Raw genomic sequence first — 24,353 nt, 5'->3', positions numbered from 1 at the left:
CTTTGCTCTAGAGTCTAGACTCTAGAGTCTAGTGGTTGACCGGGTAAGTTATTATCTGTCTATGTTTAGCGAGCTAATCCTCTCACTACAAACCAACACAAGCGTTTAAAGTCCTGTGTTTGACTCATGAATAGATCTCAGTCACACATACTCACATACACAAGTCTTTTTCTCCTGGTCATATTTCATATGGTGGTCTCTCAGGTAATCCTAGAAAAGTGTGATTGATTTATTATTGGATATTTATTATTGGGTATTTGCATTACACTTAATTCTGGAGATACTGTGATTCTTACAGAGATTCCAGTTTCATTCATTATATCCATAACAGAGGAATGCTTTATTCACAGTAAGTCTATGCATTGCATTAAAATAATTAAAAGAATATAACCTAACCAAAACTGTACTAACAAAACTAAATGTTTTGTATCATATATGATATGAAATTATTGCAAATATCAGTTTATAGACTTGATTTGGTGTATCATGCTCATGCACCAAGTACTGTATGCAGTACTTTGTTTGTCAAACACTTATTTTTTTATGCAATCGCATTACGCTGTTAAGCCTAATGAATCTATTTAGTGTAGATTTAAGTGGACAGATAATAAAGGTAATAGGTCTTTATATAGCTACAGATAAAGTTGTCATGAAAACAGAATTGACCATTTAGAAAAGTAACTAATTTTAATAATTTAAGCAAGGCTTGCTTGTTTTTTAATATAAAAGGTTCTATTTTAAGAAAGCCCTTTTGTTTTGTTTTTCGAGTGAGATGATTTAATGTATGTTCACATTTAGTTTAGAATTACAGTAACAAGGAGACTTGTCAGTCAATAAATGGGAAAACAAAGTAACTGGCATTACTTATTTGACAAAATATTTTCTTGTCAATTAAAAAGTAATGCGTTACTTTACTAGTTACTTGAAAAAAGTAATCTGATTACGTAACTTGCGTTACTTGTAATGCGTTACCCCTAACATTGGTCTTTATTATAAATGATTGATCAAAGCATATCATTTTCTTTTTTTTATATTCATGTGCCCTTATTGGATGCTTCTTAAATGAAAGGCTGCATATATAAGGCTGGATATCCTGGTGAGGATGCATCCTTCCTAGTCCAGACTTTCATGCAATATAACACAACTCAAATTTTTCTTCTGAAGCTTTAAGTCTAGAGTCCTGCTCAGCATTAAATGCTAAAATGAGATGGTCTAAGTGTGCATGGCTGTTATGTTTCCACCTCTGAGGTCACAGCACAAAAATATTATTAAAATTATAATTTGAAAAATACTTTAAAAATCATTAACTTCTCCTCCAGCGACATCTCTTTTTTTGATGATGTGTGCTGGACAATAATCCCTCCCCTCCTGTATCATGTAATTCCCATGAAATCACAGCAATTAGTAAATGACCATGATCCTATCCATTCCAGAAAATCCAGAAAATCAACCCCTGCAATATATTTATATCATTAGGGAAGCTGACTTCATCACTCATAAAATTCCTGCTTCAGGCTAATTTACAATCATTTCACACAAACACTGTACTATAGATGACATTTTACAGTGCATTTGAGGATAAAGTCAATTTTTTCCTCATTTACCACATTAAAATCTACTCTAATTGGGTCAAGCAGTGGTGTTTTGTCCCTAAGACTTGAGCTGCATCTGAAATGGCTCCAATGCTTCTTATTGTTGTCTTTTTTGAGGTAAATCACATAACGCGACTATTTAAAAGCTGTTTTACTGATGGTTATAGCACTACATTATTTGTAGTGCACCAGCCACCTTATAATCGCATGAATATAACACAAATCTTATCCTTTAAATTCTGTCAATTTTATCACAAAACACAAACAAATGTGTTTCAGCTTTTTAATGTGATGTGAGATCACTGTATTTGCCTCAGTTCACACAGTATGTAAATCGAACATGATTTCCTCTTTTCTACTAGCACAAAATAAACATGAATGAATATCAGAAGACATGTTGAAAAGAATCATAACAACTTCATAAAACGAATATCTCATGTAGCCTAATCTATCAATCATTGTTTTGAAAATTGTTAAGATAACAATTGTTAAATAGCCATAACAGTCATAACATAAAACTTATTTTGCTAATGTTGGTTTATTATTTTCATAAATCAATCAGTTAACTACTTTGTTTGGAGTAGGTGGAATTTTCACATTAAGTTTATTTTTGTAATGTTGACTTTAATTCTAAAAATATTATGCAGTAAAACGCTGCCATATTTACTAGTGTTTTTACGACACGTCATCAATTGGACATATCAGCAACACTGAACATGAACAATGCCACTGAACTGAACAAAACATGCAGAACTTTTGCTGATTATTGCTGCTAAAAATGATCAAATATTGTCATGTTTCAGGTTGTACTAATTGGCCAGACCGGGAAAAACATTTGGAGTACTATAAATTGCCAAAAGTTATAACAAATCAAGGAGAAGAGTGTAAAAACTGTCTCAGAGCAAAAGGTGTTTGTGGTTGGCCAAACTGAACCAGGATTTCAAGGGCAAAAATCTTGACAACATTCATGTTTTTTTTATCATTTCCAGTCAGGTAGGTGAAATATTAGGCTAATATCTTAATTAATGCTGCTTGTACGTATTTTTACCACCTATACCAAAATAGTGTGCCCTGCTTCCTGTTTCCTGCTTATGAAGTCCTTCTCTATATGATTTAGCAGCTTCCACAAGTTTTTCCCATGGTTGAGAAAAAATAAAATAAGCATAACAAAGTATTCAATAGTATAGTATTCAATATTCAAAGTATTAAAAAATGCAAAAAAGACAGAAAACTACTCAGATTTATAGTTGTAACTAATTCAATTCTCTGGGCCTTTCTTTTGGAAAATGTATCCACAATGTCCTTGGTGTTTAATTTAAGGCTTTGTGTTTTCTCAATGAAAAGAATGGCTACTTTCGATTGTATTTAGATAAAAGAGAATTAAAACGAACTGTATGTGTGATTTTTTACTTGAAGACGTTAACGTTACGTATTTGTTTTTAAAAACGGCCTTCCGAGACGACTTAATATGACGTCATACAGCGATCTGGAAAGAAGCGTTCTAAAAGAATTTTGGTAAGTTCAAAGTTGAGGTTCAGCGGTTGATCTACCTGTTCTCCTCGCAGAATTACTTGCATGTTTCTCTAGTAGCTAACTCTGTGGTACTCTATCTGGCGACCGGCATGAATTTGCACCCAGCTTCATGTGCAGACCCCCTGCGGTATGTACGCGCACGTTAAGTCTGTATAGTTGCCCCCCCTGCCGGCCTGTGGTATGCTGTGGGTGTGCAGGGGGGTCTGGGTAGAGTTGTAAATGACCGATGTGGTGTAGTGTGTTGTGTGTGGTGGGGGGTGTGACACGGAGATTGACAACAGGAGGGCGAGGTGGTTATTCTTTCTAACCAAATGAGCTTTAAAGGTTTATAGCAAACCCCACCCGACCCCGCCCTTCATTATTAATGGTTGTTAATCACTGTTATCACCTGCTATAAACCATATTTATGATTTTAGATAGAAATCAAATACATATTTAAAGTAATGAGGAAAATAAACGACCAAAGAGTTAAAAATACATTAAATTATATATTATAATTAATGAAATGCAATAAACTCAGAGCTGAAACAGAATGATTCTTGTCTTGTCTTGATTTAAACTCTTCAAATGCATGATTCAAATCCAGCAAGATGTGATGCAGCATCCAAAGATTTCAGTGCATGTTTACATGAACTTGAAATGGTATACAGAATACAAAAACAAATCTTCCAAGGACTGGACTGGGGTGGATCAGAAATAGGCCTATGTTCAATGATATGAAAATCAGTGGCATAGCAAATCAGCCCCACGTGTGACGTGAGATTACTGCATTCGCCTCAGTTCAAGAATGTCTCATGTAATCGTTCAATTATGTTTCGAAGATCATCAAGAAAACATCTCGTAAATAATGTCTCATGTAATCGATCAATCATGTTTCGAAGATCATCAAGAAAACATCTCGTAAATAGTCATAACAGTCATAACATAGGCCTAACATTTACCTCAGAAACGCCAACAAAATAACTTTGCCAACATTGTTTTATTATTTTCATAAATAAGTTATTTATTTATGTATTTATCTTGAAGTAGTTGAAATTTTCACACTGATAAACTCTAATCTTGAAATGTTGACATTATTCTAAAAATATTATGACAATAAAACACTGCCATATTTTCACATTGAAAATTCCAGTAAGAAAAAGTGCACTTTAAATAGCCTGATGATGCACTTATTTGTGTGAAATGGTGTTTTTTGCGTACTATATAGTTGGGAAGTAGGCATATTTAGTGGCAGGGTTGGTTACATTTGCGATGTAATAACAGTTGTGACCAATCTTTTCTTCTGTGACATACAAATTATCTACCTTTTTCTTCCCATAAGGCCATTTGTAAATTTTATGCGCCTGGCTTCTGGTCTCATCCATGTCCAGCTATTTTTAGCTGTACAAAACAGCTTGTTTTGCTGCTTGATATAGCAAATTGGTGTGTCTTACCATATTAATGTATTATCTTAATTGTGACCCTGGACCACAAAACCAGTCTTAAGTCGCTGGGGTTTGTTTGTAGCAATAGCCAAAAATACATTGCATGGGTCAAAATTTTAGATTTTTCTTTTATGCCAAAAATCATTGAGAAATTAAGTAAAGTTCATGTTCCATGAAGATTTTTTGTAAAATTCCTACTGTAAATATATCAAAATGTAATTTTTGATTTGTAATATGCATTGTTAAGAACCTAATTTGGACAACTTTAAAGGTGATTTTCTCAGTCTTTTTGATTTTTTTGCACCCTCAGATTTCTGATTTCAAATAGATGTATCTCAGTCAAATATTGTCCGATCCTAACAAACCATACATCAATAGAAAGCTTATTTATCTCAGTTTTGTCAAATTTAACCTTATGACTGGTTTTGTGGTCCAGGGTCACAATTATGAACACACTGGGTTGTAGTGCAGACAGTTTTACCATTTACTGCACATTGTTTTTCTTATCATTATTTCCCTATAGCGGATAATAAATCGGAAGAGTCTTAAGCGTTGAAAAAAAGGTGCATAGAAAAAATTATAAATGTAAGGTGATACTTGTGCTGTGTTCCAGGCAGGCAAGTTTTTTAACTGGTAAATCACCACTTCAAACCACGACTCACGACTTTGTAGCGTTCCAGGCAAGTCAAATTGCCTGGGCACATCTATGAATTATTATTATTTTTATATTATTATTAATTTGATTGCAACGTTATATTGTCCTAAGCTCTATTTTTCCACAGTGTACTACTTGCATAAACACCGTGACCGCACCCATTAGGGCTGACATTGTTGTTTCGCGGGCTATGTTACGTCAGAACTCGTAACTGGGAGTACATCGATCTAGTACGAGTTCACGAGTGGGAAGTCAAGGCTTTGACTGCCGTTCCAGTGCACTTTCACTGGTAAAAAGTTGGAAAAACACGGGTTACGGGTTGCCTGGAACGCGGCATTGGTTCTGGTTTTGGTTGTTGATTGGATTTTAAGGTTTAGGTGTTAATATGGAGCAAAGGAGTTTGCAAGGGCAGGGTTTAAACAGACTAAATGATTGAATGTTCGCAATAATGCATTAGAAAAGATAAAGCATGAACTTCCATTTCATGTCGATTTTAATCTCGCTCCCTGCTGACAGTGTAACTACAACTCCCACAATCCCCCATTCCTTGAATCAGAAGCTGCGCATGCGCAGTTGCTCCTATTATTTTGTTCTCCCGCAAGCAATAAATGAAGAGCCGCCCGAACGTGAGCGGATCAATATAAAACAATTAGCGGCGGAAAGAGATTAGCTCGTACGCAGATGCTTTCATACATGGAGTCACACGACACCTAACTGTCATTCTCGCCAGGCTGCGGGGTCCGCCATCAGGGGATTGGAGGCCGAAAACACGGCAGACGAACAGGACATGCAGAGGTGTTTTTGTATGTAAAAGCTAGCTAGCTAAGCAGGGGATCGGAGGAGGAAGAGCAAACCGTTGAAGAGTTTTCCAGCACCCCTCCTTTGGCAGAAAGGGCTACATCTGCTCTCATCCACACCGACCTGCTGTCAGGATGGCGCACCTCCGCGACATGCAGAACCAGGTAAATCCGCAGCCCAGCGGATGTTCATTCTGCATCCAGGGGTATTAATCAGTTAAATCAAATTGATGTTTATTAAGCCTGGCATGTCATGACACTTCTCTATTTAGAGTAACTGAGTGCTGTCCTAATGTTATATTGTGTCAGTTTTAATGCAGATAATTGGAAAGGAATGTCTGTTTTTTTCTTCCATTTCATGTTATGTCTGTTTTATTTAATTTGAATTGCCTATATCAGTATTTATATACATGTAAATAGTTAATATGCTGCTCAAACATATACAGCAGAGCATCCCAATGGATGTGATGTAATGTGGTCCATAGTAAATGATTATTGATCTTCATCTACATCTGTCATTGTATCTCACATCATATCTCTACCGTCTCTCTCACACAGAATTCCCGGCTTGACCCGGAGGAGTATTTCACGAAGCAGGAGCGCATTGGGAAAGGGTCTTTCGGTGAGGTCTACAAGGGCATCAACAATCGCACTAAAGAGGTGGTGGCCATCAAGATCATCGACCTGGAGGAGGCGGAAGATGAGATCGAGGACATTCAGCAGGAGATCACGGTGCTCAGCCAGTGTGACAGCCCCTATGTCACCAAATACTATGGCTCATATCTGAAGGTACATTCTCCCATTGTTTGGGCTCTCAAGCGTGACAGACAAACAATAATAAGAGTTTTGAACATCAACATCAAGTTGCTATCTTAATGCCGGAGTAAGTGATTTGTCAATGAATTATTTCAAATAAAAAACATCTTTAAAGGGATAGTTCACCCAAAAATGAATATTATTTCATGATTTACTCACCCTCAAGGCATCCTAGGTGTTTATGACTTTCTACTTTCAGACGAATCCAATCGGAGTTATATTAAAAAATGTCTTGACTTTTCCAAGCTTTATAATAGCAGTGGGCAGGTGTTTTTTGTTCAACAGTCCAAAAGAAGTCCAATAAAGTGCATCTGTCCATAATAAAAAGGGTAAATAAAGGTCTCCTTTGGCGAATCGATGCATTTTTGTAGGAAAAATATCCTTGTTTAAAATGTTAGAAACACTTTTCTCTAATTTCTGCTTACTGTCATGCACGCAGACCATTCCAGGCAGAGGACGGTCTACTTGGCTTATATTGAAATCTTACATTTCATTACAAATTCTCATATTGTACTTCTAATTAGTGACCAGTGTTTTGTTTTGCTCTCTCCTCGTCACTTCTCTCCAACGCTACACACACATCCTACATCATCTGCCCGGAATGGCTTGTGCGCATGGCAGTTAGCGTCTGTTTATAGTTTATAATGTTTTTAAAAACAGATCTCTTTCTTACAAAAACGCATCGATTCACTACAAGAGGCCTTTATTCACGCCCCAGAGCCGTGTGAGGCACTATTTATTATGGACTTTTTTTGGACTGTTGAACAGAAACATCTGCCCACTGCCATTATAAAGCTTGGATAAGCCAGGACAATTTTTTAATATAACTCTGACTGGATTAGTCTGAAAGAAGAAAGTCATACACACCTAGGATGCATTGAGGGTGAGTAAATCATGGGCTAATTTTCATTTTTGGGTGAACTAGCCCTTTATTAAAAATGGCATACCATTTTCTTCTTCTGAAGCAGCTTCATCCACTCATCTCCTAAGCCATGCACCATATTAGATAATATTAACAGATGGCCAAATCGCTTTTTAAGTTTCTACTATCTGCAGGGACTTCTAGTTCTCTGCTAGCATTCCCATTCATTTCAGTAGCCTCAGTAACCTTGATTAACTTGTGTTGGACCTCCTGAAAATACGTGATTTGAAATCTGCCATATTTACTTATGGATATTGAGTTTTGCTGCCAGGTTGTTTTAGCCAATCAATTTTAGCCGTGTGACTAATGATGTCATGACAATGCTGGTTTGCTGTTGGAGTCACAAAAACAAACGTCTACTAGAATATAATGAAATGTTTCGGTTACAATGTTGCTTGAAAAATTTGTCAATATATTTTCAACTTATTTGAATGGCTGTAAAATAGAAAATATGTTATTTGGAGCTGAATGGTGTAGTTACTGTATCTGCAAGTTGGGGTTAACAAGGCAACCCATTGCAAACCCATTTCCAATCATTAAATATCCTGTTAAATATCCATGCAAAATACCAGATCTGTTATGATTTCTTCCAGACACTAAATTACTGCTCTTTAAAATAAATATTGCAAAAGAGTTTTTTGGGGGTACCATTTTGGGTTAACCTTTTACTTAAATGTTCTTAAAAGGACAGTTCACCCAAAAATGACAATTCTGTCACTAATTATTCTGTCACCCTCATGTCGTTACAAACCTGTAAGACCTTTGTTCATCTTCAGAACACAAATTAAGATATTTTTGATGAAATCTTAAAGCTTTGTGACCCTGATAGACAGCAACGCAACACAGCAATCATGTTCAAGGCCCAGAAAGGTAGTAAGAACATTGTTAAAATAGTCCATGTGACATCAGTGGTTTAACCTAAATGTTATGAAGCTGCGAGAACTTTTTGTGCACAAAGAAAACAAAAATACGGACTTTATTAAACAATTTCTTCTCTGCCACTGTTCTGCTTTGTTTGCAAGCAGATGGTGGTACTCTTGTGAAACACTGACATGGAACAGAACTTGTTGAATAAAGTCATTATTTTTGTTTCTTTCTACCCTTTTGGGTCTTGAATGTGTTAGTTGCGTTGCTGTCTATGCAAAGTCAGAAAGCTCTGGGATTTCATCGAAAATATCTTGACAGAATTTTCATTTTTGGGTGAACTATCCCTTTTTCATAATCTAAAGAACATTTTCAAAACTTAAAGAAAGTTTTTGTACTATAGACAACGTTTTGCATTTGAAAGGTTGCATGGATGATGATAGGTTCCTCATAGAACCACAGATTCCAGTAGAACAAAAAAACATTTATTTTAAGCCACATCATAAAATATCTACTGGAGTCATATTGAAACATGAATGCTGAATACATCAAATGTCAAGTGCCATTTAAAGAATTATTATTACTCATTTAAAGAGTTATTTTTACCATTGTCTACAGGGAACTAAGCTGTGGATCATCATGGAGTATTTAGGAGGTGGCTCTGCTTTAGATCTTGTAAGTAGAACAATAGTGGCTCTTCAGTTATGGGAATATTTTTATGTGCGTATTCATGAATTCTTTAAGAGCTTTCAGCTTTAGAAATTAAATTAATCTTCTGCTTTCCTCCACACGTCTCAGTTGAAACCAGGACCGCTAGAAGAGACGTACATTGCCACTATACTGAGGGAGATTCTGAAGGGACTGGAATACTTGCATTCGGAGAGGAAGATTCACCGTGATATCAAAGGTGTGATAACCTACACGTCTGCCTACTCAATTAGGCCGGCTAGGAAGTGCTTCATATTTAATCATCTGCTTTCTGTGAAATCTTGAGTTCCCGTGCTAATGATTCATGTTTGTATCTTGTGGCAGCTGCCAACGTGCTGCTGTCTGAGCAAGGAGATGTGAAGCTGGCAGACTTCGGGGTGGCGGGACAGCTCACAGACACCCAGATCAAGAGAAACACTTTTGTGGGAACTCCTTTCTGGATGGCTCCAGAGGTCATCAAACAGTCCGCGTATGATTTTAAGGTGCGGAGGTCTAGAATGGACTTTTCTCAGCATGCAAAAGAACAATCTGAATTTTAATGTGCAAATGTGGCTGCAGAGCTGTGACAACACTTTCAGCACGTTCTGGCTGGGGTGGTAAAACTGTTTCCAAGCCCTTGGTCTTTTGCTTTTTTTCAGGCAAAAAAAATAGTCATTAGCACAGTTTACGTATTTTATCACAAATGTTTGTATAATATCTAGTTGAAATATGAAATGAGATTTTTAGGTTTGCTTTTTGGCTGCAGGCAGACATTTGGTCCTTGGGAATTACAGCTATTGAACTGGCGAAGGGGGAACCGCCAAACTCCGACCTGCATCCAATGCGAGTGTTGTTTCTCATTCCCAAGAATACTCCCCCAACGCTGGAGGGCTCCTACAGCAAACCCTTCAAAGAGTTTGTGGAGGCTTGCCTCAATAAAGACCCTCGCTTTGTGAGTACTTGGCTCTGCAACTTGTTATATGACAATGTTTCAGGTTAACCCTAATGTCTACAACAGTCTAAGGTTTGGAATAATTAAGATTTTTTTGGTTTTTTGAAAGTCTCTTATCTCTGTTGGTTTGTGCAAACCAGAAGCTAATTTAATTAGTTTCATAAGTACATTACATACAACGTTACATACATTCGCACCGTGCAATGCAAAAGACATGAATGTGCGACATTTGCCTAAAACACGTCTTTCGCACAATTTGAAAATTGTAGAGCTTATTGACATGGTTTGAGAACTGTTTTCTATCATTCCAATAGGCTGATTTAGTTCTCAGTTTTTATTATTTTTTTATTGGTAATAATTGTTCTTAATATCAATGTCAAACTTTTTTGTTTTTGTTGGGTAATATTTGTGGAAACTTGTTGTTGAATAAAAGTATTCATTTAAAAAATCCCAAACTTTTGAATGTTAGTCTATCACAGTTTCCACAGAAATATTTAGCAGCACAGCTGTTTGATAATAATATTATCAACATTTAAAAAAAATAAGTATCGTCTCTTCAGCAACAATTCTGCATATAAGAATGATTTCTGAAGTATCATTTGACACTAAAGACTGTGGTAATAATGCTAAAAAAAATCATCTTTGCCTCACAGGAATAAATTACATTTTTAAATATATTAAAATAGACTATAGTTCATTTGAATTTTAGTAATATTTCACAATATTACTGTTTTCACTGTTTTCATCAAATATATCTTAATTATTCCAAACTTTTGGTTATTTCTACACTAGACTTTCTGGTAGTGTAGCTTTAAAGGGATAGTTCACCCAAAAATGAAAATTTGATATTTATCTGCTTACCAGATAAATTATCCAAGATATATATACTGCTTATCCAAGATGTAGGTGACTTTGTTTCTTCAGTAGAATACAAACAAAGATTTTTAACGAAAACCGGTGCAGTCTGTCAGACAAATAATGGAAGTGGATGGGCACCAGACCTTTACAAGTAAACAAAAACATGCACAGACAAATCCAAATTACACCCTGCGACTCGTGACGATACATTGATGTCTTAAGACACGAAACGATCGGTTTTTGCGAAAAACTGAACAGTATTTATATATTTTTTTACCTTTGATTAGGGCTGGGCGATATGGCCTAAAAATAAAATCCCCTATTTTTTTCACAAAAAATCCGATTTACGATTTAAATCGATTTTTTTCCTCCCTACTACTTTTAGCATGTAAAGAAACTCTAGCTTTTCCACAATATATATGGGCACCATATATTTTGCAGTATACATTGCAACTGCATCACTGATCGCTTTCCACCAGGCCCCATTCTTATCATACCAGACACAGTAAATGTTTGTAAGACAAATAAATATGAGATGGGAGGAAAATATATATTTCCATGCTTTTCTCTTGTACTTATATCGTATACAAAAATATACAATTTTGAACACAGAAATATTAAATGATTTAAATAACTGAAACGATCTTCCAGCAGGTGGCGGCAAGACACTGATTTAATTACTGAATCATATTCATTTGATTCGTTTGAACGGATGGTTCATTCAGTAATAAAGCAAGTGACTCTTTATGAATGGGAAATTGAATCATTTCACTAGATTCGTTTAAAAACTCACGTTCATTCATAAACGAAACACCGCTGTGTTTGAGTGGAGATGCGCTGCGGCTCAGCTGTGACTTGTTTCAGACCACTTTTGACGACAAAATAGAGCAAAATCAGGCAATAGTGTTATAGTCAGACAATGTAAGTCACTTAATAATAACTTCTTGTTTATTTAACTGTTATAATAAATCAATATCTTGTTTACAAACTCCCTTAAAAATGAGTAAAAGCTGTCACTCATCTTAGTTCGCAATATCACAAAGCTCTATTATAATAAACGAAGCTACTGCCCATTCAGTCTCTTATTTACACTCTCTCTACACTTGAGATACATTAGTCAACATGCAAAACACATAGAAACCTTTGAAGCTCCACTCAGCGCAAATACAAATATGCTGGTCGCACTCGATATGCAAATAATTCGCTATTGTCTTCAATCATCTCTCTACTCTGTTTATGTGATAAGTGAAATTGTATGTAATATAACAGGCTAACTTGCTAGCAAGCAGCTAATCATGTCCACTTAGTGACTCGCGTTATTTTACCAGAACGCGTTATTTGTTTTCCGTTCTGAATACAGCGGTTAGTTAGGCGCGCCATCATGTGGTCGGACAATATTGCCTCTTAATTATTCTGCCATTGGTGCAATTACAATGTATCTAATATTTTCATTAAAAAACCGCGATACCTCGATTTAATAAAAAATTAAATCGTCTTAAAACGTAAATTCGAATTAATCGAAAAAATCGAAAGAATCACCCAGCCCTACCTTTGATACACATCCACATCCATCTGTCCTGAGCACGAGCTTGTCATCCGGCTCGTTACATGTGTATGCGCTCTGGCGTAATTTGGCTGACAGACTGCACCGGTTTTCGTAAAAATCTTTGTTTGTGTTCTGCTGAAGAAATAAAGTCACCTACATCTTTGATGCCCTGGGGGTAAGCAGATAAATATCAAATTTTCATTTTTGTGTGAACTATCCCTTTAATAATAGCACACAGAAGTTGAAAGAGCAGGTCATATGTTTTTTTTTTTTGATGTGTCCTAATATTATGTTGGAGTCCCCTACAACATGTTTAAAGGGGTCCTATTATGCTTTTTCACTTTTTGAATTTTAGCCAGTGTGTGGTGTGTTTGTTTGGGCATAAAAAAACATCTACAAAGTTACAAATCTCAAAGTCCGCCCAAAGGGAGATATTTATTTTTAATTTTTTTTAAATTCCTTTTCAAGAACTTCAACGAACATCTTGTTTGGACTACAGCATTTATTTTCCGGATGCTATAATGTCACAACGCAGTATCCTGCCGTTGGCAGGTGGGGAGGGACGAGGTGGGGGATTAGTAAAAGCCTACTTTAGCGATCTGATGCGTTTTTGTAAGAAAAATATCCATATTTAAAACATAAGAATCACTTTAATCTACAGTTGTACATGGAACATGGAAGGGGCGTGGCAGGACTGAAATGCCATTTAAGCTGTTCGCCAATTGCAATGTAGTGGGACTGCTAACCAATCACAACAGATTTTGTTTTCCATAAGGCGGGTTTTTCATCAAACCTGGAACTAATTGAGCCATTTGTGTCAGCCTGGGGAGAAAGCTATTGTAATCGTGTAAATTATGTGTAAAATAATGAATTTTTTCGAACCACCAACCATCAGAGCATGTTCTAGTGCACCCCCAAAACAAAATAAAGACTTTAAAATAACATAATAGGACCCCTTTAAATTAATCTAAAGTCAGAAAACATCTCAGAATATACATTTATACATAAAGTCATTTGTCAATTATTTTGAAACAGTTCCTTTGAACCAGCTTTGAACCGAATGTCTGTAAACTCCTCCCTTCCATAAGCCAACTCTGCTCTGATTGGCCAGCTGGCCAAGCCTGTTGTGATTTGGCATGGAGTGCAGTTCTTGAGCAAGTTAGTGAGCGCTACCATCTGTGTTGCCAAGTCTGCTTTTGTTTTTGATGTTGCGGGTTGAAGTGACCCCAATAACGTCATATTTAGCCCCTGGAATGTAAATTTACCAGTGAAACCCCTGAAAATGTGTGTATTTTACACCCTGAAACGCCCTCATAGTGCAATTGGGCTAGTTTTAAGTAGTAGTTAGGCAGGTTTTGTTGTGAAAACCTGGCAACCCTAAGCACCTTTACATAAAACAATAATAAAGTGCACCAATCCGTTCTTAAAATAATGACATTTTTATGTCATTTTATGTCATATTTTTTGGAAGAAGCCTGTGTCATTTCTGGTAAAAAAAAAAAAAAAAAAAAACTTGCTGGTTTAATAAAAGTAACCAAGTCAGAATTTGCCAGGGGTATGAATAATTTCGGGCTTGACTGAATATTTCCGAATCTTTTGCCTGTTATCGATATATAAAGGCAATTCTGAATCAACTTTCTTTTGAGAGACAATATCTTTATGTATAATGCACTTTTTTGATTAACAACTTTGCATACTGTTTACATTGAAGGATAGCTACGTTACAAACTGCAAAAGAGATATCTTTCGAAAAACCCATATGACCTGCTCTTTAAATTGCATTATTTTGTATCCCATCAAGCACCAACTGTAGTCAGACATCTCAAGCTTTTTGAAACAAGGCAGTAAAAACACCAAGCATGGGATTACTGTTCTGGTTTTGTGCAGCGGCCCACGGCCAAGGAGTTACTGAAGCACAAATTCATCACGCGCTACACCAAGAAAACGTCCTATCTGACAGAGCTGATCGACCGATACCGTCGCTGGAAATCTGAAGGCCACGGAGACGAGTCTAGCTCTGATGATTCTGATATGTATGTCATCCATCCATCATTATGATGCACGTACTGTACAATCAATAAACTCGTTCTAATTCATCATGATATATTATTCATTTCTTATTACTTGAGTTCTGTCCTTTTAATTAGATCTCTGCCATATTGATCCCGAAGATTTATAGCCTTGAACGGATTAATTTTCTCCGTTTCTCCTTCTACTCAATCAGGGATGGAGATAGTGATGACAGAGACCAGTGTCCCATGTGGACGTTCCCCACAGTCCGACCCAGCTCCATGAACAAGCTCCAGAAGGGCTACACAAACACAGACTCAGAGGTCAGACTTCAAAAGTAAACCTGAAAATAAAGCTTAATGTACTGAAGTCCCTACATGAAGAGTGAAATTTTGCTTTGAATTTGTTTAACAGGCAGCTGAGACGGTAAAGAGGCAGCCCAAGTCACAATGTCTGTCAGCGCTGGTCTCTCCTATCTTCAGAGAGGTGAAAACGCATAAAACTCTTTATCTTAAACTCTCACCTCATATATGTAATCAAACACACTGACTGGAGTTGTCAGGCCTGAATATCTCTTAACACTATCACCTTTTATCACGGTAGCAGCAGATAAGGAAGAAATAAAGTGTAATAAACTGTGATAAGCTCGATATGTTGTAGAGCTAAGTGTAAGTCTGTCTGCTCTCCAGCTGAAGGAGAAGAGGAGGGCTTGTGGAGGAGGAATGGGTGCCATAGAGGAGCTAGAGAATGCCTTCAACCTGGCAGAAGAGTCCTGCCCTGGCATCTCTGACCTCCTGGTCACACACATGATGGAGAGAGTGTGCAGGTAAGCTGATCTTATTAAAAAAATACCACTATAGAAGTAAAAATGCCATTAGAATGAAAAAAATCTTTTGTTTTAGGTTTGCTCTGAATGGTAACACCACGCCATCATCACGGTGAAGCCCCGCCTCTGCTGCTGCTGTTCCTCCCGCCCCAAATCGTCATCGTCATCATCGCCCCGTCAGGACCACATTACGACTGCCCATCGTTCACCCTCTCTTACCCCCAGAGATCTTTTAATTAGTTATGATTAAATATTTTTACAGTTTTCTTTATAGAATGGAAAGTATTTAAGAGAAAAAGCCATGTCATTGAGCGAACTGTGTTTACCTGTTAGATCAAAATCCTATTATAAAGTGTTTATGGAAACGTGGCGTTTGTGTGGTTATTGTTGTGAATTGTGGTATGTTTAGATCAAGTTGAGGTCAGAAGTTTACATGCACCCTTTTTTTAGAACTGACCTGAATAAGATATTTCACATAAAAAACATTTACAAATAGTCCACAAGAGAAAATAATACTTGAATTTATAACACTGCTCAAAAGTTTACATACACTTGTTTCCTAATACTGTGTTGTTACCTGAATGATCCACAGCTGTGTTTTTTTTATTTTAGTTTAGTGATGGTTGTTCACGAGTCTGTTGTTTGTCCTGAACAGTTAAAACTGTCCGCTGTTCTAAAGGAAAAATTCTTCAGCTCCAACAAATTATTTGGTTTTTCAGCATTTGTGTATTTGAACCCTTTCCAACAATGACTATAATTTTGAGATCTATCTTTTCACAACTGAGGGACTCATATGCAACTTTTAGAAGATTCAAATGCTAACTGATGCTCTACAAGGAGAAACAATGTATTTAGAGCTGGGGGTGAAAACTTTTGAACCGAATGAAGATACATTTCATTCTGTTGAGTCCCTCAGTTGTCCTCAGTATGAAAAGATGGATCTCAAATCATTGTTAGAAAGGGTTCAAATACACAAAAATGCTGAAAAAAAAAGTTTATGGGACCTGAAGGATTTTTCTGAAACACAGTGGGCAGTTTAACTGTTCAGGACAAACAAGGGACTCATGAACAACTACCACTGACTGAACCACTCATCTTTTATTATGTATATTTTACTATATTAAACTTAAGTCAGTTCATGGTCCATTGATGTTGCCTGGCAGGATATAACTTACAGGGTTTCCGCGGGGTCTTAAGTCTAAAATTTAAAAGTCAAAATTTTAGGCCTTAAATTCGCTCTTCTAGGTCTTAAATAAGTTCACACAAGTGTTATTTTTCCGATGTCCATGTAACGCTACCTCTAAAGCTCATTTAAATTCTCTTTTTGTTGTTTCTGTGGTGTTATAGTTCTTTATTTCACTATTCCAAATATAATTTGCTGTATTTAAACTACAAATGAGACCAACATGCAATAGACCTTTTTCACAGAAACACGCAATCGCCAGGGTATGCAGACTTCCTGTGTAATGTCAACACAGCAGAAAGCCGGGTAATTTAAAATGGAGAGAGTCTACACAACTTCCCTCACTGGTTTGCCAAAGATAACTTTTGCCGACCTGATAAGAGTCGTGGAGGAAAACTCCATCACAAAGAGGAACAAATTGGATAAAGGATATGAACGAGATCTTAAGGGAAGGGTGTCTAGAAGACCTTTTGAGAACACAAATTTTGTGAACCAAAACTGGCCCAATGGTTGATGCACCAAATGACTGAAGGTAGATTGAGTCACAATTGATCTTAACATAGCAAATAAACGAGCAACTTTAGGTAGCTTGGCATGAAACACTGAGACAGTGTAAGGTTCTGCATGGTTTATTAAGAGACAACTCAAATCATACAACCAGTCTCACTTCTCCACTGGAAACAGTTTGTCCAATAGTGGAGGTCCTCACAGCAACATCTCTTCCTAAAAAGGAGAAAAAAAGTAGTGAGAAAGGCCACGAAGTCACAAATCAAGTGGAAATAGTTACTGTGTGCACTTACTCTTCCTGCCACAGCTTTGCTCACAGGAGCCAGAAGAGGGATGGCACACCGCTGTACTGCAATGGATGAAGATCTGAAAGAGAAAAGGGTTAAGCCATAGAATCCATTAAAGAGTAATATTAGGGGTTCAGGAAGAGCATACGGTTTCCTGCAGAGGAGCCAGTGATGCTGGATCAACAAACGTGAACATCTTGACAACGAAGCGCTTGTAGTGGGTTGGGAACTGAAGACCAGACGCTCTAGTCATTGGAACCAGTGCGGTCAGGTAACGGTCATCATAGTAAGGGCATCTGAAGAGGAAAGAGGCAGTTAGAGAGTTCCTCACAGCAGACTAGCTGGATAAAGACTGTCGGTAGACTCACCCATCAATCAGAAGATCCCACTGGGGTAGACTGAGTGGACTGGGGGTTGATGTCGCCCAACAACGTCCCAGCATCAGGACAAGGTTGGGGTCAGTCCTCTCCAGAATGCGCACCTCAACATACACAGGCTCTCGCAGGACTTTCGTGACGGGATAATCAGCAGCACCGTAGTAGGACGTGTAGGCCTCATCCCCTGAGGAACACTGGGGTTTAACCACAGTCCACTGCAACCTGGACTTTAAGACTGAAGACAAGTCTTACCTTCTGCGCAACCTTTGGTGACACATTGGCCATTGGCCAGTCTAAGCTCCACTCTGAGAGGTCCAGGAGCAGCTACTGGTGGAGGTGCAGGAACACTGTTGACCTCCACAACCAGAGCTTCCACAGCAGTACCAGAGTACCTACACTGGAAGAGAAGCCTGGACAACAAACGGTCAACTTGTAGAGTTTGTCAGAGATGGTGCTTAAGATAAAGGGTATGAGTCACCTACTCAAAATGGCTGTCTCTCGTGATGGAACCAAACGGACCAACGCCTACTTCATACGAGGAGGTCATTCTGTTTTCATACACCACATATCCACTGTCCTCCTGCAAATATGAACACTGTTGGCATCCAGCCCATCATAAGCCATGCAGAATAAAGCATCTCCTCACCATCATGCTCGTGCCACATGCGGTGACAGGGAACTGGTATATAGCAAAGAAAGGTGTAGAGTCCACAGGAGCGCAAGGTGGTTCACTTCCACCCACTAGACGGACCGAATCCAGACTCAGTCGAGGCAGCGTAACATCTCTAGCCACCACTACCACAAACTGACCATCTCTAATACACTGGACAGTCACTGGAATGACATACAAGAGTAGATTAATGTGGGTAACAAACATTAAACCAAATTTCATCAGATTCGAAACTCTTACCTGCTTTCCCATAGTAACACTGTTGTCCGTTAAAGCAGCAGTTGATAGCCTCACACTCAGCACCACTGATACCAGGTTGTCCACATTGGATCTGCTCATAATCAGCTACAGCACATTTGTCAGCAGGCTCGGCCTTTACTGGCTGCTGAAGCTGAAACTTCTGAGGAACCTGCTGAGCAGATTGTTGTTGAGCTGACTGTTTAAACCGATGGTCAGACGGCTGGAACATCAGAGCTTGAGGATTCTGAGCTGGAAAACCCATTTGAGGAAGAGCACTGCAAAAAGAACAAGCCAAAACACATAGTGTTTGGAAATAACATAAATGCCACTTTCCTGCCATTACTAAACAACTGAGCATAGTTTCAGGAGGCCTTGGACTGCTATTTATACTCTGCAAATGAATAGTCGTTATCAACCACACCCCCTTTAATCAAGAACCATTACAGCTGCTCTGACTAATTAACTTTAACTTCACATTTGATTGGATGTTCTTGAACAACAGTGGCTGCATCTTACTTAGTATTTTTGTCTTGATTCTAGTGAAAATTTCTACAAATTCCTAAGTTAAGATGCATTTAAAATGCATCTTGATTTAAAAATATTTTACTTACCCCATTGCCAGATAATTTTAACTGTTTCCAGGGAGAAAAAACTAAATTAAGTGCATTTTGCAAAAAACAAGATTAAATATCTTAAATACATTTTATGGGCAAAAACGCTGTTTTTTTCATGCAGCTGTGAAGTTTGAGATTTAGGCCTTTGTGTTTTTTCAGAAAACAGCCAAACATCACTGATAAGTGTTTCTTTTATAGCACTTTATCTATTTGTATCAATAGATTTCAATTACAATACATATTTTTAAGGCCAAGAGTTTTTTTCTCCTACACTGAGCCATAAATCTCCACTTCAGCAGCACTTACACACACCACACTTTACATTTGTATTCTGTCTATATCCTGAAGGTTTTTACAGAGGGATTTGTTCATATTAGCTTGATTTTATACAACATTTTCTCCCCAAAATGGTAAGAAATACATGTTTTTTGTCTGTTCAAAGTTTTTTCCTGAATTATGGAGTGATGAAATGATATACCCCAAATTCCCTCTGTAAAAGCATTTGACACTATGTCAAAAAATTAAACAAGAATTTTGAAACTGACTTCATCCAGTGTTTAGATTTCTGGACTAGAAATGTATGCAAATAAACACATATTTCATATTATCAATGTAATCGATCAACTGGGTCAGTAAGGCGATAACTATTAGTTGTCTTTTTTACCCTATTCACTGGCAGTGTCTCGCCTTAATTTAAGAATTTTTAGAAATTTTGACTAGAAACAAGATAAAAATACTAAGATACTAAGATAAGCCTTTTTTTTCTTTTTTAAAAGATAGCCATCTCATGGGGGGTGGTGCAGATGTACATGATTATTGTCAAATGCTCATTAATATTCTTAAGGGTTAACTATGAATATGTAGGAGTTCAGAAAGACTGGATTCAATAAAACAAAGAATTTTAAATAAGAGTAGTGTTTTTTTTTTTACGTACTTGAATTTAACATGTCGAGCAGGAGGAGAGCGAACCGGAGCTGCTGCGCACGCACCCGCACCCCGCGATCGTTATGTCCATCCACTGCACACATGCACGCGCTCCAGAGCACACTGCATTTTACTTCATCACCACTGAACAGCCATGAAGTTACAATAGTGCACGAATGATCCAACTCCTTAAAACAAGCTACAGGTGTCAAGAATCACAGAGGAACTTTTCCTTTTCAGCAATGGGATCAAAGTTACTGGCCTTAGTTCAGTGAATCGGCCCACCAGGGGCGCCGCTAAAGGGGGGTAAGTTAGGACAATTCTAAGGGCCCACGCCTTTTAGGGGCCCCCAGAGATCTGCTTTCGTGTGGTAGGGGGGCCCAACCTCATATTTTGTCATAGGGCCCAAAATTGCGAGCGGCGCCCCTGCGGCCCACCCTCTGTGTTCATCCCCTCTAGTGGCCCTCCATATGGGCAATGCTGCATAATTGGGTCAACAGTGTGTGCCTGCATTGGCTGTTTCTCTAATATGACTGACAGGTGCTTTATGATCCATTTGCCTCACTTTTAAACCTCTGAAAAGTGGAGTATTGCCATATTGTGGTGCAAGTTTGGGTCTTAAAACACAATCAGTCTGACAAGATAAAATAAAGCCATTACAGCACAGACTATTAATCCGAACTCAGAATAAATTACACTAGTGAACACCATACACACTTGTGCAGTTTGTAATTTTACCATTAAGCACATTCATTTACATTACTGGACCTGGACCTTAAGTTGTTCAGAGTAAGAACGAGCTCTCATTCAGCATATAAAGTGATCGCCCCCCATAGAAGTCCATTATACAAAAAAAGCTTAACGTGGCTTAAAATTTTACTTATAAACCTGCTGTCAAAAGAATGAACTCTTATTCAGCGTATAAAGTGAATAATATCACGCTTTTCGAGGGGCTTTTCTCCCTATAGAACTCCATTAAGGAAAAAGCTTAACGTGGTTTGTTATAATGGACTTCTATGGGGGGCGATCAAATTTATATGCTGAATAAGAGCTCGTTCTTTTGACAGCAGCAAGTATTTATTATAAGTAAAAATTTAACAGAAGTTTGGTTTTCCCTGGTCGCTGTTGAGATACGTAAACCACGTTAAACTGTTTCCTTATAATGGGCTTATTTGGGGGAGAAAACGCTTAACGTGATATTATTCACTTTATCTGTGGAATAAGGGCTCGTTCTTTTGATAGTAGTTAGTGTTTGTTCCAAGTAAGGCTTGACAGAAACTTTAAGCGTTTTAGAACGTCCCGTTTATCCATAACTTTCAAGGTAAGTAACGTAGCTAACGTTAGAGAGCAATCAGGCTAACAAATTACTAGTGTGTCCACTTAGACCGAGGACTAGGGTTATAAGGTTATGTATGGATAGTATAGAGGACATGTACAACTTTATTAAAGCAATATAACAGTCGTGGTCTTGATGTTACAAACAATCTTGCTCGATGTTTTCGTCATCTTTGTTGTTTAACTGGTTACCGGCATACTGGGTCGGAAATAGGTTTACACAGCAATTGCGTATTTCCGGTGCAAAATACGGAAGTTGTGAGAAAGGTCTATAGCCCAATCAGCTTTCTGTTATTGGCGCGAGTCTCTCTCAGATTGTACCGCAGAAGTAAAATGGATTTAACTTTTTAGCTATGGGGAAGTGCAAGTTTAGCGATACTTAGCTTGAAAAAACTGAATATAGGGCTTGGCTAGGATTTTTTTTCTCCCCCTGCGGAAGTTACTGCGTCTTCATACAGAATCGCAGTAGCAGAATACAGGTCAAAATACCTTTTTCTATATATAATGTTCTCAATAATAATAATAAATATAGGTCGAGCTAGCTGACCGCCAGCCTTGGAGATACTTTTAAAATGTTTTTTTTTTTTACTTGCCCGACCGAACAAACTGCCTGATTAAAACTGAAGTGACAAAAACAACTAGCGAAGCATCGAAAGGCAAGAAAGATTCATATTTTAATACATTCAACGTAAACAGAAATTGATAATGGATAGTGTATTTCTGGTCTATTTGTGACATACTTTAAAACAAATGAATGTAACAGCACTCTAAAGAAACAAACTGAGGTAAAAATTTTAAATGTATAGTTTATTTATAGCATGATATAGTTCAGTAATATAACAAGTGAGCTTTTTGCTGAATATTCTCACAATTACAAATGTTACATTAATTGTAGCTCAATAAACAAGTAGTTAGTCAAGTAGTTACTTACATATTAGACAAAATATTTACTGTTTTGTTCTGTTTCACCAACGAAAATAGTTCCAAGCAAGGATCGCAGCAGAAGTATTCTCCTAGCAACGTTCTGCTATGATTCAGCGTTTTGCTCGAATCAGTTGAAATAACTCGCTCATGAAGTGACTTACCTGCTGCTAGTTTAGTGTGTTTAAAAGTATGCCTCCACACCCAACATTTCTAATTAATATATTTATAAATCAATAAATGTATTTAAAACATTAATCTCACTTTTAATTTTGCAGTGTAAATTGTGTAATCTCACTGCTAACAGCCATTTAGAATTTATTGATAAATTCATAAAATAAATTTCAAAGGTAATGCATACATTTCAAAAGTAAAAAAAAGGCCTTTATAAAGGTAAATCAAATATGCAGATTTAAGATGTAAAAGCTAATAGTGCACTGATGAAAATATTGCTTCAGAATTTTTTTTTTTACATCAGATATTTCTAGTGGTACTTTTATGGGGATATTTTCTGTGGAATAGTATCTGCTGATATGAAAAGTTCACTGTATATCGTAGTAATAAATTTAATTTATGACAGCCATGAAATTGTGTTTACTTTTTACATTAAACACATTAAATATTACATATATGCATGTAATATAATATCTATTTCCATTACAGGTTTCGGTCTTAAATTTCATATAAGGTGGTATTAAAAAGGTCTTAAAAAGTCTTAAATTTCACTTGTTCATATCTGCAGAAACCCTGAACTTAAGACACTCACTACAATTTAAAATGGTTTTGTAGCAGGCTGTCTTAAAATAACCTCGTCCAAGTTCTTTCCTGCTAGCTTAAATTAACTGCCTTCTAACAGGTATTTTCTTCTGCATGGTAGCTGCTGGAGTACTCAAGGTCTTGTATAACTGTATAAATGCTAATTTATGGACATAAATGGACTTTATGCCTGGCAGGCATTTTTTTTTTTTTTTTTACATAGGTGGAGAGTTTGTCTCTTGGTGAATGTAAGAAGCTTCCCTAAAAGTTTGATCTACTCAATTACAGTGTTTCACTAAACCAGTGTTTCTCAACTAGGGGGCTGAAGCCCACTACTAGGATGCCATAAAAAACTTGGAAGAGGACAAGATGACTTAAAAGGATATTTCACCAAAAAACAATTTATAATAATAATAATAATATACTCACCATCCAGCCAAACAGATGTCATTTATGTCCATAGTAAAAAACTACAGAAATTATGATAGAATTTACATTTTGGGTAAACTATGCCTTATTAGTATTATTATTATTATTATTATTATTAAGATTATATATTTTGAACAGCCAGTCTTTTCTTATCACCAAACCTGCATATGATCCAAAATACTGCAAAAGCAGTAATATCGTGAAATATTATTACTATTTAAAATAACTGCTTTCTATATGAATGTAATTCATTTCTCAAAACTTAATCAATTGATCAAAACTTAATTTTAAGCGTCATTACTCCAGTCTTCAATGTCACTTGATCGATCAGAAATTATTCTGATGCTGATTTGCTGTTCAATAAACATTATTATTATCAATATTTTAAAAAGTTGAGTACATTTTTTTCAGGATTCTTTGATAAATATAAAGATCCGAAGATCAGCATTTATCTGAAATAAAACGCTTTTGTCAGTATTTTTTTATTTTTGAAAATAAATGATAGAAATTAATACTTTTATTTAGCAAGGGTGCTTTAAATTGATTAAAAGTGATGATAAATACATGTATAATGTTACGAAAGATTTCTATTTCAGATAAATGCTGTTCTTCTGAACTTTCTATTCAA

General features: G+C 36.9%; 2 protein-coding genes across 2 annotated transcripts; one reads left to right on the top strand and one right to left on the bottom strand.

Moving 5' to 3' along the window:
- Positions 1-5,797: 5,797 nt before the first annotated feature.
- Positions 5,798-15,847, top strand: stk25b (serine/threonine kinase 25b). The gene is made up of 11 exons (XM_073848686.1): positions 5,798-6,166; positions 6,560-6,790; positions 9,222-9,278; positions 9,402-9,510; positions 9,636-9,793; positions 10,057-10,242; positions 14,534-14,679; positions 14,871-14,979; positions 15,071-15,142; positions 15,346-15,482; positions 15,559-15,847. The coding sequence occupies exons 1-11, from the start codon at positions 6,137-6,139 to the stop codon at positions 15,596-15,598; spliced, it is 1,275 nt and encodes a 424-aa protein (XP_073704787.1). The 5' UTR covers positions 5,798-6,136; the 3' UTR covers positions 15,599-15,847.
- Positions 15,848-17,314: 1,467 nt separating this feature from the next.
- LOC141343904 (zona pellucida sperm-binding protein 4-like) lies at positions 17,315-19,256 on the bottom strand. The gene is made up of 8 exons (XM_073848571.1): positions 18,747-19,256; positions 18,483-18,670; positions 18,319-18,416; positions 18,089-18,246; positions 17,828-18,020; positions 17,608-17,755; positions 17,466-17,538; positions 17,315-17,388 (listed from the first exon to the last, which is right to left on the bottom strand). Exons 1-8 carry the CDS (start codon positions 19,102-19,104, stop codon positions 17,315-17,317), a joined length of 1,290 nt encoding a protein of 429 aa, XP_073704672.1. The 5' UTR covers positions 19,105-19,256.
- Positions 19,257-24,353: the final 5,097 nt, after the last annotated feature.

The sequence above is a fragment of the Garra rufa genome, chromosome 10 (assembly GCF_049309525.1).
Source record: "Garra rufa chromosome 10, GarRuf1.0, whole genome shotgun sequence".
NCBI classification, from domain to species: Eukaryota; Metazoa; Chordata; class Actinopteri; order Cypriniformes; family Cyprinidae; genus Garra; species Garra rufa.
The sequence above is the reverse complement of the archived record's forward strand: the minus strand, read 5'-3'. Positions and strand labels throughout refer to the sequence as shown.